This window comes from Acomys russatus, chromosome 25 (assembly GCF_903995435.1).
Source record: "Acomys russatus chromosome 25, mAcoRus1.1, whole genome shotgun sequence".
NCBI classification, from domain to species: domain Eukaryota; kingdom Metazoa; phylum Chordata; class Mammalia; order Rodentia; family Muridae; genus Acomys; species Acomys russatus.
The window spans coordinates 3,424,464-3,439,316 of NC_067161.1; the positions used below are offsets into that span (position 1 = coordinate 3,424,464).

Genomic DNA, 14,853 nt, shown 5'->3' on the forward strand with positions numbered 1-14,853 from the left:
GGCTGGCCTTGAACTCATGGCTACCGCCTGCCTCTGCCTCCCAAGTGCTGGGATTAAAGGTGTGCACCACCACGCCCAGCCCAATATATATGCATTTGTCAAGGCATATAGTCAGACAGCCAAGCCATAGTGGTACAAAATGCATGTTGATTTAGTATACTAGTTTGTTTTTTGGTTTTTTGTTTGGTTTTTTGATACAAGATTTCTCTGTGTAGCCCTGGCTGTCCTGGAACTTGCTCTGTAGACCAGGATGGCCTCGAACTTACAGAGATAGATCACCTACCTCTGCCTCCTCAGTGCTAGTGTACTGTTTTTAGAAAAGTGGTTTCTATTATAATTGATGTTTCGTTGTTTAAGGTACTTGGCAATCGAATAATGCCTGGATTACTTAACATGGAGATAAAGTTTGTATGTGCTCAGTGTCTGAGAAATGGCCAAGTCATTGAACCAGACAAGAACAGAAAATACTGCAGTGCCAAAGCACAGCACTCGTAAGTATGTGTGGATGCCCGTCAGTCACTGTGCTCCATAGGGCACGGTCATGCGTGTGAGAAAGGAGACCAGGCCTTTGAAAAGTCGGTGGTTAGATGTGGTAACAGAGTGAAAGGGAGGAACCTTCTAAGGAGATAGTAGTTGGTATTTCAGAGGTAGTATTTTCTTCACTTTGATCACGTTCTTTGCTTAGAATTTGTAGTGAATGCCGATGAATGTCAAGAGAAAGAGACTTGTAAGGCATCTCTTAGAAGGGCTGAGAAGAAGAAATCTCTGGTCCTTTGGGTGCACATGCTGTGCCTCTCCTTGTATGTTTTGTTTTTGCGCAAGTGTTGTTTTTTCTGAACTCCATCTTTTTTAGGTGGACCAAAGAACGTCGTGCGATGAGAGCGATGTCTTTTGAACGTAAGAAGTGGATGAACATCCGTCCTCTCCCCACAAAGAAACAAATGCCTTTACAGTTTGATGTACATACGTAATTTTTAAGCCACTTTTTTAAATTAGGCATTTCCAATTATTAGGAAGTACTGCTAATTCAGAGTGAAGCCAAAGCCCTTTAGCTACTGCTCATTAGTTGTAATGAAATTGAAGTTGTTTGGTTTTTTTTCCTTGCCTTTTGGTGTATGTGTGTGCCTCTAACAGTTTTCATATTGATTTGTACTTCATAGATTACTTAGGGTAAAGAAATTACCAGAGTTGAGAAAAACTTATAGGCATAATTTAATTAATTTTCAAAGGATTTATTTTTGGGAGGGAATGAGGATTTCCTTTTATTTTGTCTCAGTTGGAGGTGAAGCCCAGGACCTTCTCTGTATTGTCAGGAATGCTAGGTGAATTCTCTCTTTCATTTTTCTTATTGTACCTTGGTTGTTTCACTACAAGGGATACAAGCTTAAAAGACTCTCAAAGATGCTAGGCAGTAGTGCATGTGCCTTTAATCCCAGCATCAGGAGCAGAGGCAGGTGGATCTTTGTGAGTTCAAGGCCAGTGTAGCCTACGTAGCTCATTCCAGGACAGCCAGGGCTACACTGAGAAACCCTGTCTTGAAACCACCCCCTCCCTTGCAAAATAAAATAAAGATACTCAAAGATCTAAGACTTCTTAAGGTAATCCAGAAGAAAATGTCAGTGCCAACGATGCACACTCATGTTATCCAAATCTCTTGGGAGGAGAACCCCAGACCAGCTTTGTATAAGGAGAGCACTTCACTCGTGCAGAGACACCTCTTGTTTTGGGAGGGCCTTAAGTGGCCATGGCAGTAGCAATAACCAGACAGGACACTTGCTTGTGAACTTTGCTTTTCATAAGACAGCGTGTGGGCAAAGTCCAGAAGTGTCACAGTGTGTGATCTGACAGAGACAGGTGGAATATTGACAAACAGTGCACATTCTGCCCCCAGTTGGGAGACGTGACAGATTGCCTCACCGGAAAAGCAAGGCATGTGGTCCTCTTGTAGTGAGCTGCCCTCTGAATAACTGGGGAAAATGGAGGAAGCAGGTGATGAATTTTGCATCACCTGTGTGCCTTGTAGCTTTTGAAAGCTTGGTGCAAGTCACAGGCCAATCTTTGCAAGGCAGTGATCTATTTTATCTAAACTGGAACTAGATGGGTTTTGTATGGAAAGGGGAGATTGATAATCTTGGGCCTTAAAGGATGAGGGTGTATTTGTATTACAGGCTTGGCTAGAACAGGGCTACTGGGCTGGCTTGTAGCTCAGTGGTAGAGTACTTGTCTAGCATGTGGGAGGCTCTGAGTTCAATCCCCAGTGCTGCCAAAACAAATAAATGGTTCTTGTTGTAGTTCCTGAGGCAGCTGCCCAGGACTGTTGATTTTCCTTTACTCTTGAATGTGAGGAGCCCTGTTCCTTATCTTTGAAAGACTGGATAAGGCAGGAGTGGCAGCTCACACCTGTGACTCCAGCACTCAGACGGCAGAGGCAAGAGAGGCACCACAAGTTTAAGGCTAGCCTGGTGTACATAGCAAGCAAATTCCATACCAGCCAGGGCCACATAAAAAAGATCCTGTCTCAAACAAAAGAAAACAAACAAAAATAATGTACCCAAGTCAGTGATGAAGGTGACTTCTTAAATAGACTGCTGACCTCATGTAGGTTTTCATGTGGGTTACAATTTTCATCCCAGAAAAAAATGTAGTGTTGAAAGTTTTGCAAAAGCAGGTGTTGAGCATTTACTGTTCTGTAAGGTAAGTGGGGAAAAGACCAGTTCTTGGGGAAAAGCAAACATATCCCAGCTAGCATCACAGCTGGCCAGGAGTGAGCTAGCTTTCTTTCTTTCTTTCTTTCTTTTTTTTTAAGATTTATTTATTATTTATACAGTGTCCGGCCTACATGTGAGCCAGCAGGCCAGAAGAGGGCACCAGATCTCATTATAGATAGTTGTGAGCCGCCATATGGTTGCTGGGAATTGAACTCAGGACCTTTTGAAGAGCAGACAGTGTTCTTAACTTCTGGGCCACCTCTCTAGCCCAGAGTGAGCTTTCTTGGAGATCGAAGTTTTTTCTGGTTTATTTTCCTAGTGCTTCCCTATCTCCAGTGTTAATTAAGTTCCACATAAGCAGAGGAGTGCTGTTTGAAAGCCTGCTAACCCCCTGACCTAGTTAGTGCTACTAGTAGGAGTCTTCAGATACACTGTATCTAATGACTTGTGTCTAAGGTAGCTCTCAGTATAGGGTCATTGCCACTGTGAGCCTGGAAGCTTCCTGGCACTGTATCTAGTGGCCTCTGGAGCATGCTGAGTTAATGGGAAGAGGGCAGTTAAGTGGCCACCTGACAGGGAGGGCATCAGATGTTCACTGCAGAGTTGAGGTAGATCCCCAGTGTGTGATTTTGTAGAAAATCTTCACTCCTTAATTCTCTGCTTCGCTTTCTTTGGGAAATGTTCTGAAGTAAAATGTTTGCTATCATTATCATGTATTTTGGGCTTATGGCCCATTTGAATAGAATTAATCTTAAAATTTGTACTGCTACGCATTAGTGTGGATAATAAGACTTTGCTCTACTGTAAAAATTAGTTATACTAAGCAGTGCCCTGTCTTTAGTTGTATATGTGTGTGTGCATGTGTGTGTACATGTGTGCATATATATATGTGTGTGTGTATTATATATATATTTTTTTCTTTACACAGCTGTGCAACCATATTGCTAATGGAAAAAAATGTCAGTTTGTTGGCAATTGTTCATTTGCTCATAGTCATGAGGAACGAGAAGTGTGGACTTACATGAAGGACAACAGAAGTAAGTTCATGTTCTCTGTCCGTGATCTCTGTGAAGTCTAGCTTTCCATGAGCACAGCGAGCAGCTTGCACAGCTTGGGTTTGGTGCGGCCACATTTGGGTGCGAATCAGCAGTTCCACACCCTGCATGGAATAGGCATCCTCCCTAAAAGCTGTCCAGGATAGCTCAGGTCCTCTGCGGCTTTAAACAAGATCACTTCAGTTGTGATCCATTAAGTAGGTAGATGGGAGTTTGAGAGGCGCTTCAGACAGTATTTCATTTTTGAATCTAAATAGTTTTACAACAAAATGTTTTGTTTTGGTATTTTGAGACAGGGTTTCTCTGTGTATCCCTGGCTGTCCTAGAACTCTCTCTCTAGACCAGGCTGGCCTCAAAATCAGAGATTTTTTTTTGCCTGCCTCTGCCTCCCGAGTGCTGGGATTAAACATGTGTCACATCCATTTTGCAAATATACCTACTGGGGCTAGAGAGATTGCTCAGAGGTTAAGAGCACTGACTGTTTTATCCAGAGGTCCTGAGTTCAATTCCCAGCAACCACATGGTAGGTCACAACCATCTATAATGAGATCTGGTGCCCTCTTCTGGCCTGCAGGTGTACGTGCAGGCTGAACATTGTATACATAATAAATTTAAAAAAAAAAAAAAAAAAAAGCAGAAAATATAGCTACTGATAGGAAATACACATGTTCGTGTATGTATTTGAATGGCATCTTGTGATAGTTGCTGAACACAATTCCTTTTTCTTCAGTTCATGATATAGAGCAATTTTATGAACTCTGGCTAAAGAATCAAAAAAGTGAAAAAAGTGATGATGTAGCCAGTCACTCTAACAAAGACAATGGGAAACAGATCCACATGCCCACAGATTATGCTGAAATTACTGTAAGTACCATTGATCACTCACTTGCGCTTCAGGGCGGCCCATGCAGCCTTTTCCTTTCCCACCTGCAGTCTGTCTCTGTTTTCTTCTTTCCTCTGTGCTTTTTTGCCATTAGCTTAAGTCTCCTTGTGCTGAGACATTCTTGCTTGAAGTCTTACTTTCAAAAACATAAAGAAGGTTGGTTGGGATGTAGCCCGGTGGGTAGAGTCCTTGCCTAGCATGCATCTTTACCTTCTGGGTGCCTGGTGGGAATCTGGTGATTGGGCTCACTTGTGTGTGGGAGCTGCTGCTGGTCCGTCTAGAGCTGGCCTACTCCGGCCGTGTGCAGCTCCTGCTTTTTCTCAGGGTATTGACTCTGCCCAGAATACTTGCTGCCTTTGCACAGCAGCTTCTCTGCCGCCCACGCCTCAGTTTCCTGTGTTGGCTTATGTTCCCATCCTGTAGTTGGCCCTGTGCTGATACTACCTCTGGTTTTGGGTTATATGTCCCCCTGTCACTTCCCCACAGTGGAGCCTGGCCTGAGCTCAGGCAGCAGTGGGAGGTGAGGCTCTCAGGCAGCCCATGTTCCTGTACCCTGTAGGTGGACTTCCACTGCTGGATGTGTGGGAAGAACTGTAACAGTGAGAAGCAGTGGCAAGGCCATATCTCCTCCGACAAACACAAGGAGAAGGTCTTCCACACTGAGGACGACCAGTACTGCTGGCAGCACCGCTTCCCCACCGGCTACTTCAGCATTTGTGAGAGGTACGTAGGCGCCTGCAGGCTCCCTGGGAAACAGCTGAGCTCACGTGCTTCTGTGCTCATTGTGTCTGCAGACAGCGTAGGATGGGAGTGGTACCGTTTCATGATGGTGCCGTGCCCAGGTAGGCCCTGGAAGGATACGCAGGCATGCCTATCCAAACTCACTCTTCCCGTCTGTGGATTCTCAGGTCGTTTGTCACAATCTTTCCTCACAATAAACGGTCATTAAATTAGAGGTGGCCTTTAAGTTATATTTTAAATCTAAATTTAGAATGTTGCATTGTGTTGGAGGGATGGCTCGGCAGTCATGAGCACCTGCTGCTCTTGCAGGGGACCCAGATCTGCTTCTCACCACACACCGCAAGTGGCTTACAATCACCTGCGACTTCAGTTCCAGGGCTTTTCTGGTCTCTGTAGGCACTCGCGTGCACATGGTACACATACATACTCAGGTATACTCACACACACGTAAACTAAAAACAAGTATTAGCCGTGTGGTAGTGCACATCTTTAGTCCCAGCACTCAGGAGGATCTCACTCCGAGGTCTCAGTAGCTGGCTGCTGTGATGCTAGCTAGGCTATGGTTACTTTTCCTCAGGAACTGGCCTTTCCCACCACTTACCTTAGAGAACAGTAAATGCTCAAAAGAGCAAACAAAATTACTGTTTACATTTAATTTCTAAGAGCCTTTGGCTTGGGGACACAGCTCACAAGGCCCAGTATTACAAGAAAAAAACAAAACAAAAAATGTTGTTTCATGAAGTTTTGTTTTGTTTTCTGAGACAGGGTTTCTCTGTAGCCTTGGCTGTCCTGGAACTCATTCTGTAGACCAGGCTGGCCTCGAACTTACAAAGATCCTTCTGCCTCTGTTTCCCAAGTGCTGGGATTAAAGGTGTGTGCCCACTACCACCCATTTGATGAATTTAAAAATCATAAGATTGTTAAAATCTTTTTCTTTTAACACCTAACCCCCCTACCCTGAGGCTGGGAAGATGGGTTAGCAAGTATGAGCACTACTTACTGTTGTTTTTAGCAAAATCTCAATCATCGATTAATAAAGACTTGGGAGCCAGATGGTGGGGTGAAAGCCTGCTATCTCGGAGGGGCAGAGAAATGACCCAGCTGACCTTCGTACTTAGCCACTTCCCGAAAAAATCTCTTCTCTATTGTTAAATTACCAGTATTTCCTAATAATGTTTATTATTAGGCCTATTATTATTACTTTGGTAAAACCTGCTAGCAATCAATCAAGACACAGACACCCATTATATTTTTAAACAACCTTAGTTCACCTGGGGCAGGGCAGACATCAGTCCTCTAAAGTACTTCCCATAGTGGGGTAGGTATGGGATCCCTGCCTCAATCCCATGCCATCTGCTTCTAATAACTTCTATCAACCTACCTCTCATCCATAATCCCAAATACTTGCTAATGTTCATCTGGGTCAGATTCTCCATCCATGCCAGCCATGTGCTTCTCCTCCATCTAACCCACGACGGCCTCCTTCCTCTTCTCCTCTAGTCTCTCTTCTTCCTCTTCCCAAGGTGTTCTCCCCCCCCCCCCCCTACCCCCGCCCCCAGAACCTTAGCCACACCTATCTCATTTGCCCTGCCTTTTATTGGTAAAAAGTTGTGACACAGAGACAGCAAGCAGTAATTAGCATCAAAATACACTGGACCATCCTCCAACACTTGTCAGAGAACCTGAAAGTGCACGTCCCTTCTATCCATGCCCCTCACTTCCTCCTACTCTGTCTTTCCCCTATACTCACTCCCTGTCAACTGGTTGCTTGTTCTGCCTCTTGACCTATGGTTGGTTGATTTAACTCTGTTTATAATATTCAGCCAGAAGGCTCTTAGATTAAAGGTGTGTGCTGGGTCTGAACCACACTACAACTAGAAACAACAGAATCTCAGGGTTCACAGTGCAATCAGACATCCTGCAATAACAGTGCACAGGCAGGAGGACTTGAGTTCAAACCTCCAGAACCCATGTAAAATGGCAGACATGTTTGCATGTAGGAAGGATGGGGGGCGATTGCTGGAGCTTCCTCTCCACCAGCCTAGCTTAGGTTCCGCGAGACGATAAGAGGAGGGTACCCAGCGATCCTCCTCTGGGGTCCACATGCTGAGCAAGCACTGTGCCCCAGGCCTAGTTGGCACTTTCTGATGAATGCTTTTAAATAGTTTATAGTACTAGTTTCCCTATTGGGCATATTGTGCCTGTAAAAGATTGATTTTCCAGGCTTAAGCTTCCTAATTGGGTCTGGATGCAGCTCAGTGGTCAGAAGGAACATGTGCTTAGTAGGCAGGAGACCCTGTGCAAAACAGAGGGAAACAACTTGTGACTGCAGAAGATGTGTGCAGGTCGGCCACAGGGCTTTCAAGAATCCTGACACTTTTTCCAACCATGCTGCCTCCTCCTAACAGGTATATGAATGGCGCCTGCACAGAAGGAAGCAGCTGTAAATTTGCACATGGAAATGCTGAACTTGATGAATGGGAAGAAAGAAGAAAGGCCCTACAGATGAAACTCAAGAAAGCACGAAAAGATCACTTAATTGCCCCAAATGATAATGACTTTGGAAAATATAGTTTTTTGTTTAATGATTTAAAGTAATTCGCTGGCTTTTATGTAACCCAATCAGAGCACTGACCAGAAAACTTAGAAGTGTTGAAAGGCACGTAGCAGAGGAGCCGCAGAGTTTCTGCTTGATTGGCATCTATCGTTCCTCCTGAGCAGCAACCCACAGTAGATAGGAAATGGCTGTTGACAGGCCTGGCCAAGCTCTTGCGGAGCCACTGGCGTCAGATGAAGAACAGACTTTGGATGAGGTGTGTGGGGAGGAGGATAAGGTTCCTAGGATGGCTCTCTGAGATAAGAACAGTGACGTGAGAGAGTGAGTATACACTGGGTCGGATACATGATGGACGGAATTCTTTATGTGTTTTAGTGGAATGAGTTTATTTAATATAATAACGTTTGCTACTTATCTCTATGTAGGTTGCTAAAAAGGATTTTCTTAACTCAGATTTTTAAGCCAAATAACCATTTAACAATAGTATCCGTTAAATGGGGTATTTTCTGTATTTGTATGTTTCACTGTGATAAGGGAACTGATGATCATGTATATCAAAAATATTTTGAAAATAATCAATTGACATAAATTTTATTTCTTGGTCTTTTGCTGTTTAAATGATGATTTTGAAAGATTAAACTTGTACTGTTGGTATTGTGTAGTGTATGGACCAATATTGCCTGTAATAAAAGATTTTATAGAGAGACGATTTTCATAGTTTTGTGTGGTCCTTTCTCCATAAAGAATATTTGGAACCAGGTTTTACAGGTTCTTTTTGATTTTGACGCCAGCACCTTGGACATGCTAAGTGGGCAGTATACCTTTGAACTACACACCAATCTGTTTTTACATTTTATTCTGTGGTGGTTGAACATGTGACCCTTCCACTGTTGCCTCCTAAGTAACTGATTATAGGCCTCTATTGCTAGGCTGAGCCCAAAGTGTCTTTTTTGTTTTGGCTTGAGACAGGATCTTAAATAGTTCAGTCTAGTCCAGCTTTAAACTCCTAATTCTCCCTTCTCCACCTCTCAAATACTAGAGTTAGTTATAAGCTTGCACCCCCAAGCTGGCTTTACAAGTAAGCTGGGTTTTCTTTTTTCTTTTTTTCTTTCTTTCTTTCTTTCTTTTTTTGTGTAGCCTTGGCTATCCTGAACTTGCTTTGTAGACAAGGCTGGCCTCGAACTCACAGCGATCCGTCTGCCTCTGCCTCCCGAGTGCTGGGATTAAAGGCGTGCGCCACCACACCCGGTGGGTTTTCTTTTCTCTTCTAATTTATTATTGTGTATGTGTGTACATGATGTATGTGGGTACACAGTGTAGGCTGACACCTCTGCCATTAGGTCTCTCCTAACACCTTCACAGGGTTCTGTTGACTAAGCTGCTGGGCCTATGCAACAAGTGCTTTTACCTCTTTAGCCATCTTGGGGATTTTGTGGGGTTTTGTTGTTGTTGTTGTTGTTGTTGTTGTTTGTATGTTTTTTGGTTTTCTGAGACAGGGTTTCTCAGTGTAGCCCTGGCTGTCCTGGAACTTGCTTTGTAGACCAGGCTGGCCTGGAACTCAGCATTCCTTCTGCCTCTGATTCCCAAGTGCTAGGATTAAAGGTGTACCCCACCACCAACTTGCCCAATAAATTGTTTTTTTTTTTATAAACATTTGGACAGTGAATGATAAACTGCAACTGAAGGCACAAAGGAAATGGCTTTTCTCGCTACTCAGTTGCCTCTGGATTTAGACTAAGAGGCATGTTAATTGACATCCTTCGGGGCTCTTACACATCTCACTGAAGGAAATCAGATTAGCTGAGAAGGAAGAGGTCAGCCTCTTCTGGAATTAGGAGCTGTGGGCTCCTCAGAGGCACTGTATCTAGCACCTTTCACAGGCCCTTGGCTTGTTGGCAGAGATTACTGAGGGCTGTGTAAGATGAGACAGAAAAAGGGCTGAGCTTGTCTCTCTGCAGCCCTCGTAGCTGTCAGAGGCAGGGGCCAGCTAGGGAGGGGGGGAACTAGCAGGGGCTGGTGGTGGGCTAGGGTAGGCAGCATGCTGCCAGCGGGGTAGGGGGTGCGCGAGGAACTTTAAGGACAGGATCTAGGCTATGAGAAGCAATCCTTTAGTTGCCCAGTCAGAATTACTTCCTCAGAATGAATCTGAGGAGGTTGGATGCTTAGAAACCCGGAGACCGGTCTGGGCAAGCTGCAGGTGGTTCAGGTGAGCAAAAGCCTTTGGAGGCAGCAGGAGAAACTGGTTTCCCCTACATAGGAGTCCTCAGAGACCTAGAAGTTTCCCTCCAGCACTGGGAGGTGAACCTCCGGCCTTGTATATTAAGCAAGCATTCTGCACTGACTACGGCCCCAGTCCTTTCTTGTTACCTGCTTTTGCCACGGATAACAAGCCTGAGCCACTCTTACCGGCCACTTTTGTTTGCCTCTATCTTATCTATTCTTTTTCCAGAGAGAATAAGATACAGTGAGACGTCCTTAAAGGCGAAAGAACTGGAGCCTGGGGACAGAGCTTTGTAGCACAACCTCGGCATCACAGGGTCAAAGAGAAAAAGTTCATTATCTTAAACTTAAGAATCTAGGAAACAAAGTTTAGGGTCTCATACAACTGACTTCCCCCCTTAAACTCTTCATTTTTTGTGTCCCACCTGCATCTTTGCGGAAAATTCCTTTTCTGCCTAAATCAGCCCGTTTCATGCTCTGGTTTGCAGCCACAGCCTGGATCTCCTTATTAGGACATTTGAGGTTGATCATGCGTGGGGAGACCACCCCCATCCTACTAGACAGAGAAGGTGTGTGGGTGAGATGAGAGCCACCTCCAGTCCCCTAATGACAGTTCGGGAAAGGGTTTACATGTAGTGTTTGCCTGCAGTTACGCGTACCTCATACACAGCTGGCGTCCATGGAGGTCAGAGCCTCTGGGACTGGAGCTGTAGACTTCTGTGATTGTCATGTAGGTGCTGGGAATTGAACTCTGATCCTCTAAAAGAACAGCCAGTGCCCTTAATCACTGAGGCATCTTTCCAGCCTGCCATGGTGTGGCTTTTAAATAAACATTTAGGCTACTTTCCCCTCCCGACTATCCTTACAAAAAGATTTTATTTTTATGTATGTGTCTGTGGGTGTGTACCCATTAGTACCTTGGTGGGGATCTGGTGACCGGGAGCTGCAGTTACAGGTAGTTGTGAACACCCTCTGTTGGGAACCAAACCTGGGTTTTCTGAAAGAGCGGTACACATTCTGAACCACTGAGCCATGTCTCCAGTCCCAACTAAGACCTTTTTAATTTTGAAATAGGGCCTTGCTAAATTGCCTACCATAGCCTTGAACTCTGTGTAGTTGGGGTCACAGGTGTGTGCCACCAGACCTGGTTTAGAAAATAAATCACTTATACACAATTCATATAAACATATATAAGCCTAACTTTGGGGGGGGGGGTGAAGATAATTCACTCTGTAGGCTGGCCTCTGCATTTTTAAAAGTTTTATTTATTATGTATGCAATGCTCTGCCTGCATGTACATACACCTGCAGACCAGAAGAGGAAATCAGATCACATCAGAGATAGTTGTGGGAATTGAACTCATGACCTCTGGAAGAGCAGTCAGTGCTCTTAACCTCTGAGCCATCTCTCCAGCCCCCCCGGTCTCTGCTGGGATACTAGGTGTGAGCCAGACACCATGTCTAGTTTTATAATATTCTACTTACCTAAAAACAAAAAAACCCACCCTTTTACCCATCACTTCTCAGATCTCCTGACTCCCTTTGCATCCCAAGCTGTAATCACGAATTTGCTGTTTCTGTGGATTCACCGAAATAGAATCCTACAATATGCATTCTTTTGCTGATGTCTGGGTTCTTTTTTAAAAAAACATTTATTATTATGTATACAGTGCTCTGCCTGCATGTACACCTGCAGGCTAGACGAGGGCATCAGATCACATTATAGGTGGTTGTGAGGCACCATGTGGTTGCTGGGAATTGAACTCAGGACCTCTGGAAGAGCAGTCGGTGCCCTTAACCTCTGAGCCATCTTTCCCGCCCCCCACGGCTCTTTTCTTGACTGTAATTTACCATTTATCTGCACTTGTGGCTGGGATAAATACCACCAACAAAAACTACTTGGCGAGGACACGGTTTATTTTGCTTACACTTTCCTATCAAACTGTATCTATGCTCTGCAGGATCTGTAGATGAGCGTACTAGCGACAGTCATGATACCGAAGTCCATCGAGTAAGGAACCAACAGCGCCCCGAGAGTACACTGAAAGAGCTACCAACGGAAAGACGCGATAAAACGCTGCACCAACTAGCTTCCGGGTACGGCGATGCAGCGCCTGCGCAGTCCGCGGATGAGGGGCGGGGTCGAGCTTGGGTTTGGGCAAGCCAGCGCAGACTGTACCAGTGGGCGGGACCTGGGAAAGGATGACGCGGCCGCGAGTGCTGCGAGCACCTACGCAGACTCTACAGGCTCGGGGGGCGTGGCCCAGAGGGGCGTGGTTTCCGAGGGGAGCCGGCATTCGCGCAGACTCCGGGGCGGTGGGCGGGGCGTCGCTGAAGTGTCGCTGACGTGGAGAGTTCGGGTTAGCGGGCGCCGCTGGCTGCTAGGTCCGGGAGCGACGTGCGGGGCCGGGTCCCCGGGCCCGAGGAGGCGGCGGCGGCGGTATAAAGCCGGCCACGGGGAGCATGTAATGTCGGAATGCGGAGGCCGCGGCGGCGGCGGCGGGAACAGCAACAGCGACGACGCCGAGGACGAGGGTGGAGGCGGCGGCCCCAAGGGCTCCGGCTCCCTCAGCCCGGCCGGGGCGGCGGCGTCCTCGGAGGGCCGGATCCGCCGCGGGTTGCGCGACGCCTCGCTTATGGCGCGCCAGCGGCCGGAGCTGCTGTGCGGGGCCGTGGCGCTCGGCTGCGCCCTGCTCTTCGCCCTCAAGTTCACCTGCAGGTGAGGCTGCCGGGACTCGGGCTCCGCGGCCGGAGCTCTGCCTGCCGGGCTGCGCGGGGTCAGCCCCGGGCCTCCAGGCTCGGGGGGTCGTACGTCTCCCGCGGGGAAGTCGAGCCTGACCTTGTCTATGGCTACAGGCTTGGCTCTCCCTCCTGCCGGGCCCCCACTGACCTTGCACCGCATGGAGAGCTTTCAGGGTGCTGCCCCTTAGCAATTATGCACCGAGGGCGTTTGGCCGTGTGTCTGTGCTGCTTCTCACCTGTTGGGGTCTCTCGGGGTGCACATGTCAGCTCTCACCCAGGCTATAATACCGTTTTCGTCAATTCCATTTCCCTTAATGACTACACTGTAGTGATTCACAGGCCATGTAGGAGTCTTAGTCAGTTTTGGGAATCCAGATATGCATTTGCTCTAATGACAGAGTGCATTTTGTACTAGGCACTGTTTAACGCTGAAGACAAAAGTCCCGGTTCCCTCGAGTTCTCATTGAAATAGTGCTAGGCAGGGAATAGAAGGAATAGGGTAGGTCAAACAGAAAGGCCTTTTTTCATAAGAAAGTGACATTTAGAAGCTTACACACGGAAAGGAACAGGGCAATGTTGGGAGATCTGGGGTAAGAGTGGCCGCTACAGAACAGTTAAGTGCAAAGACCTGGAGTCTGGGCAAGCTTGGCCATTTATTTTTTTATTTTTATTTTTTGTTGAAACTTGGGAAAGGCCTGGATATGCTGGAGTTCAGTGTAGGAAGAATGGAAGCTAATGTGCCTCTTCAGGAAATTGCATAGATACAAAATTTTTATTCCAATTATAATTCTAGACGCAGATATCAGTGTATCATTTGAGATTTCAGTTTATAAAATCTATAGTCACCTAACATATGCTTTTGGCACTTCTGTCCAGAGGGAGATGTATCAGGTACTTATTGAGTGTAGCGAACACAATATGAGGCCCCTGTGGTCAAGATGGGTCAAAAGACTGGGGTTTCAGCAGAAAGAGACTTACTTTTCTTAGTGTTTGCCATGTGCCAGATGTTGTGTGCTGCCGGAATTAAAGGTACTGAAGGCGTGTGCCACCATGCCTGGCCTGGAGTTTGAATTTTTTAATCTTGGGCAACCAGACTTTTATTGTCTTTACAAGGAAAATACAGAAAGTATTTTACCAGGTGGAATATTGCAATTTGGCACTTGGATTCAAATTAAGAAAACAGTCTTCCTCCCACCTCAAGGAATTGATCTCCTTTAGTTTGTCCAGCTGTGAGCACAGTCCTCAGGGTTTGATCTGACTTAGTAGATAGGAATGACCTTTGAGATGTCCGGAAGAGCCGAGAGTCTCAGTCTAGCTTGCCTGCTTTTGGCCAGGAGAATGAGCCTGCAGGGTCACCTACTTAGGCAACTTTCTATGCCAGCAATTTGACAGCCTTTTTAATAAACGCAGATGAATTTTTAAAGAGTTTCTGGTAGACTGGTATCAAGATACTGAGGTACAACTGACCCTGACATTTTTGTTCCCCTTTCCTTCTTTTAAAATCTTTAATGAGGACAGAGGCTTAAGGAACAACAAATCAGGTCCTTTCTCCCCCCCCCCCCCACCAGATTTAATTTATTCATAGGCCAGGTCTGAAATAAATGACCCTATCAGTGTTTCTTGCTTAGCTGAATTCAGAGTAGATGGTATATAAGAAGGTGGATTTTTGGGCATCTAATATTCATCCACTTCTACTTATAGAGATTGAGTCTGCATGCATTTCTTCTGCTTGTTTTCCTCATACCCTGTCTTACAGAAAGGTCCATATGTGCGCGTGTGTGTGTCTGTGTGTCTGTCTGTCTGTGTGTTTGATTGAATAAGGGGTAAGGCTGTATGTGTGTCATTTTAGAAGGGAGATTTCAAGGTATAAATTTCGTAAGAATTGAATTTACAGGGGCTGGAGAGATGGCTCAGAGGTTAAGAGCACTGAGTGCTCCTCCAGAGGTCC

General features: G+C 45.9%; 2 protein-coding genes across 5 annotated transcripts in view; both read left to right on the forward strand.

The window, feature by feature from the left end:
• Zc3h7a (zinc finger CCCH-type containing 7A) overlaps positions 1-8,247 on the forward strand; it is a 40,065-nt gene extending 31,818 nt beyond the window's left edge. For 2 of the 4 annotated variants that reach the window (XM_051167335.1, XM_051167336.1), the window contains exons 18-23: positions 358-491; positions 854-959; positions 3,637-3,745; positions 4,494-4,627; positions 5,206-5,369; positions 7,796-8,246. In XM_051167335.1, the coding sequence (XP_051023292.1) occupies positions 358-491; positions 854-959; positions 3,637-3,745; positions 4,494-4,627; positions 5,206-5,369; positions 7,796-7,985 (837 nt within the window). In that variant the 3' untranslated portion in view covers positions 7,986-8,246. Of the gene's footprint in view, positions 1-357; positions 492-853; positions 960-3,636; positions 3,746-4,493; positions 4,628-5,205; positions 5,370-7,795 lie in introns of all 4 variants that reach the window. The other 2 variants (XM_051167337.1, XM_051167338.1) reach the window with 2 other exon arrangements.
• A 4,250-nt stretch (positions 8,248-12,497) lies between these two features.
• The window catches only part of Txndc11 (thioredoxin domain containing 11), a 63,298-nt gene continuing 60,942 nt past the window's right edge, over positions 12,498-14,853 (forward strand). Inside the window, exon 1 of the mRNA XM_051167348.1 lies at positions 12,498-12,882. Within this exon, the coding sequence (XP_051023305.1) occupies positions 12,632-12,882 (251 nt within the window). The 5' untranslated portion in view covers positions 12,498-12,631. The remainder of the gene's footprint in view (positions 12,883-14,853) is intronic.